The 3,514-nt window shown below is 42.9% G+C and overlaps 1 protein-coding gene across 1 annotated transcript; it reads left to right on the forward strand.

Moving 5' to 3' along the window:
• The first annotated feature begins 564 nt into the window (after window positions 1-564).
• On the forward strand, window positions 565-2,540 carry LOC129185760 (uncharacterized). The gene is made up of 10 exons (XM_054783191.1): window positions 565-695; window positions 769-795; window positions 872-934; window positions 1,004-1,066; window positions 1,138-1,200; window positions 1,283-1,345; window positions 1,429-1,491; window positions 1,572-1,611; window positions 1,682-1,795; window positions 1,910-2,540. The coding sequence occupies exons 1-10, from the start codon at window positions 603-605 to the stop codon at window positions 2,194-2,196; spliced, it is 876 nt and encodes a 291-aa protein (XP_054639166.1). The 5' UTR covers window positions 565-602; the 3' UTR covers window positions 2,197-2,540.
• The last annotated feature ends 974 nt before the right edge of the window (window positions 2,541-3,514 follow it).

Genomic DNA, 3,514 nt, shown 5'->3' on the forward strand with positions numbered 1-3,514 from the left:
CATTTCAAAGTTAAAATAATGTCCAGATTTAAGGCCCACCCATTTTCCGGCTCAGCTACGCCCACTGTGGGGTTAAGCTCCGCCCATTGGAGTCCAGCTACGGATACAGGTCATTGAGGTGGGTGAACAGATACAGATCAGCGTTGCTTTGCAAACTTAGCATATTATGGTCGCTTGCTGCACATCTGCTAACACTTCCATGTGAAGGTCAATAGCAAGCTAGCGGTCGATGGCCAAGGTCGTTTGGGTGGATTACGTAAAGGTCACTTTGTAGACGTCGTCCCACACGGGTCAGCTGACATTGTCGCTCCCATCCTGATTGGTGCTTGCGTTTCAAGCTCCACACGCAGATGCAGCTTTCATCTTGATGACTGATGAGGATAAACTAACTGGAGCTGCAGGAATGAATGGATGAATCCATGTTAGTTGTTCATGGTGACACGTGACAGGAAGGTAGTTCCTGACTGTGTACATGTATCACCTGCATATCAGGCAGCCCACTAGCATGCTAAACCAAGCTAACCCGGCTAGCTTCCATTCACGCTCCGTAAGAGGAGGTTCCAGCCTGTGTTTAGTCGGGAGGAGGCGCTTCAGCGTTGGTCATGATTTCACCACGATCGAGCGGTGCGCCGAGGAAATACTTCCCCACACCAACGTTCCTTCTCCTCACGATGACAGCATTTCATTCCCGTGATGTTCGTGTCCTTCATACAGTTTGTACATGCACAGAAAGTACTGCAGTATAACCCACAGTGTACACTCCCACAGGTGGAGGAAGAGACCGACACCGCCAAGGTAAAAGCACCTGCACACTTCCATGTACACGCATGTATAAGTACTGCAGTATTACATACAACATGTACTCTCATAGGATCTAAAGGCACGTGTGGACCACCTGATGACTGCGGAGACCACAAACCACATCAACATTCAGGTAGATAAAACACACCTGGGGACTTGATTAGCAAGTACTGCAGTAGTACTTCTACTCTTGTACTTCTAGGATCTGATTGTAAGTGTGAAAGACCTGATGACTGCAGAGACCACAAACACCAAAACCATTCAGGTAGATAAAACACACCTGGGTACTTGATTAGCAAGTACTGCAGTAGTACTTCTACTCATGTACTTTCATAGGATCTAACCACACGTGTGGACCACCTGAAGACTGCAGAGACTGCAAATGAAAACACCATTCAGGTAGATAAAACACACCTGGGTACTTGATTAGCATGTATAGACACCAAGTACTGCAGTAGTACTACACCATGTACTCTTTTAGATTCTCACTGCACATGTGGACCACCTGAAGACTGCAGAGAACACAAACAACAAAACCATTCCGGTAGATAAAACACACCTGGGTACTTGATTAGCATGTATAGACAGGAAGTACTGCAGTATTACATACAACATGTACTCTCATAGGATCTAAAGGCACGTGTGGACCACCTGATGACTGCGGAGACTGCAAACCACATCACCATTCAGGTAGATAAAACACACCTGGGTACTTGATTAGCATATAGACACCAAGTACTGCAGTAGTACTTATACTCATGTACTTGTAGGATCTAACCACACGTGTGGACAAGCTGGATGGCATGTCAGGTAGGTGAGAAAGGGTAAAGGTCATAGGAGTGTAGGTGACCTATGACCTGACACCTGATGTGTCCTGCAGACAAACGTAAGGTGTGGTTTGCAGCAGTAGGGGGCAACACAAAGACATGTGATGGCAAGGTGATGTTTGGCAACGTGCGCACCAACATGGGTAACGCCTATGATGCCAACACAGGTAGGATGCCACCTGACTGCTAACTAGCATAGCATTTCTTCATCGCTCCTTACCTCTAGAGTCAGCATCACTGGGGGGGGGGGCACTAATGAAGGTGTGATTGTCCCCCTGCAGGCATTTTCACAGCCCCCTACAAGGGCGCCTACTTCTTCACCTTGAACTACCTATCAGTTGGTAAGAGGATTAATCTACGTGTGTATAAGGAGAAGGATGGGAACAGAGAGAGGCTGATGGACGTGTATGACGACACCAACATCACAGGGAAGTACTACATGGCCTCCAGCAGCAGGATGGTTGACCTGGAGGATGGAGAGAAGGTGTATATCAATGCTGATAGTGACGATGAACTTACAAATTATTGGTCTAACGTGTTCAGTGGCTTCCTGCTGCATCCCATGTAAAGTGGGGGCGGGCGCATCCATCCATGATATCAGGGCAGTATCGCTATGGGATGGATGCTTTGATGTGTATTCCATGATATCCGTGTGGCTAACGTTCCACGTGTGTTTATGGGTATTGAGGGCGTACAGGTGGCGTGTGGCTGATGCCCCCTACTGGTAACGCTTGTCATATTTACTCGTATTCTGCTCTGTATTGTTTTCCTAAAGGGACTGTTTGCCAACATCCCGCCCTCTTCCTGTGTTGGCACGGAAGGCTATTGCTAACATGCTAGCTTCTATTTGTTCCCTTGAAATGTTGTCATGATTTGCCAACCATGTGCCCTGCTAATGGATCATTCTGGATGTGATGCCAACATACTGGATGCCAGCGGGCGTGTCCTTTCTTTGTAATCAATAAAGTTGTGTTGAAGTTGGCCACACCCATCTTTTATTTCACACCATGGATACATGGCCGACCATGTGACTCGGGACCGCCACAGCGCGGGAGGGACGAGATGGCGACGCCTGTTCCAGCTGTGGCACAACCGGACATTGGGCAAAACACTCATCCGCACCGCCGGCACCATAGAGGCTGTGAGTGTGGCCATGGTTTTGGACCTCCGTGTCTCGGGGGGGACGAGTGGACACCCGGCTGGTCTGCCAACGCCAGCGACATGCCAGGCTGACCCTCACTCACCAGTGGGTAAAGTGTAAATATTAGAGAATAAAGTGTAAATATTAGAGAATAAAGTGTAAATATTAGAGAATAAAGTGTAAATATTAGAGAATAAAGTGTAAATATTAAAAAATAAAGTGTAAATATTAGATAATAAAGTGTAAATATTAGAGAATAAAGTGTAAATATTAGAGAATAAAGTGTAAATATTAAGAGAATAAAGTGTAAATATTAAAAGAATAAATTGTAAATATTAGAGAATAAAGTGTAAATATTAAGAGAATAAAGTGTAAATATTAAAGAATAAAGTGTAAATATTAAAAAATAAAGTGTAAATATTAAGAGAATAAAGTGTAAATATTAGGAGAATAAAGTGTAAATATTACAGAATAAAGTGTAAATATTAGAGAATAAAGTGTAAATATTAAGAGAATAAAGTGTAAATATTAAAAGAATAAATTGTAAATATTAGAGAATAAAGTGTAAATATTAAAGAATAAAGTGTAAATATTAAGAGAATAAAGTGTAAATATTAAAGAATAAAGTGTAAATATTAAAGAATAAAGTGTAAATATTAGGAGAATAAAGTGTAAATATTAAGAGAATAAAGTGTAAATATTAAAAAATAAAGTGTAAATATTAGAGAATAAAGTGTAAATATTA

Source organism: Dunckerocampus dactyliophorus, chromosome 7 (genome assembly GCF_027744805.1).
Source record: "Dunckerocampus dactyliophorus isolate RoL2022-P2 chromosome 7, RoL_Ddac_1.1, whole genome shotgun sequence".
NCBI classification, from domain to species: Eukaryota; Metazoa; Chordata; class Actinopteri; order Syngnathiformes; family Syngnathidae; genus Dunckerocampus; species Dunckerocampus dactyliophorus.

Excerpts from the sequence above, each read along its gene's own strand:
- LOC129185760 (XM_054783191.1), top strand. The coding sequence starts at position 603 with ATGATTTCACCACGATCGAGCGGTGCGCCGAGGAAATACTTCCCCACA. Across the intron at positions 935-1,003 it reads CAAACCACATCAACATTCAG|GATCTGATTGTAAGTGTGAA; the intron begins GTAGATAAAACA and ends TTGTACTTCTAG. Across the intron at positions 1,612-1,681 it reads CAAGCTGGATGGCATGTCAG|ACAAACGTAAGGTGTGGTTT; the intron begins GTAGGTGAGAAA and ends TGTGTCCTGCAG.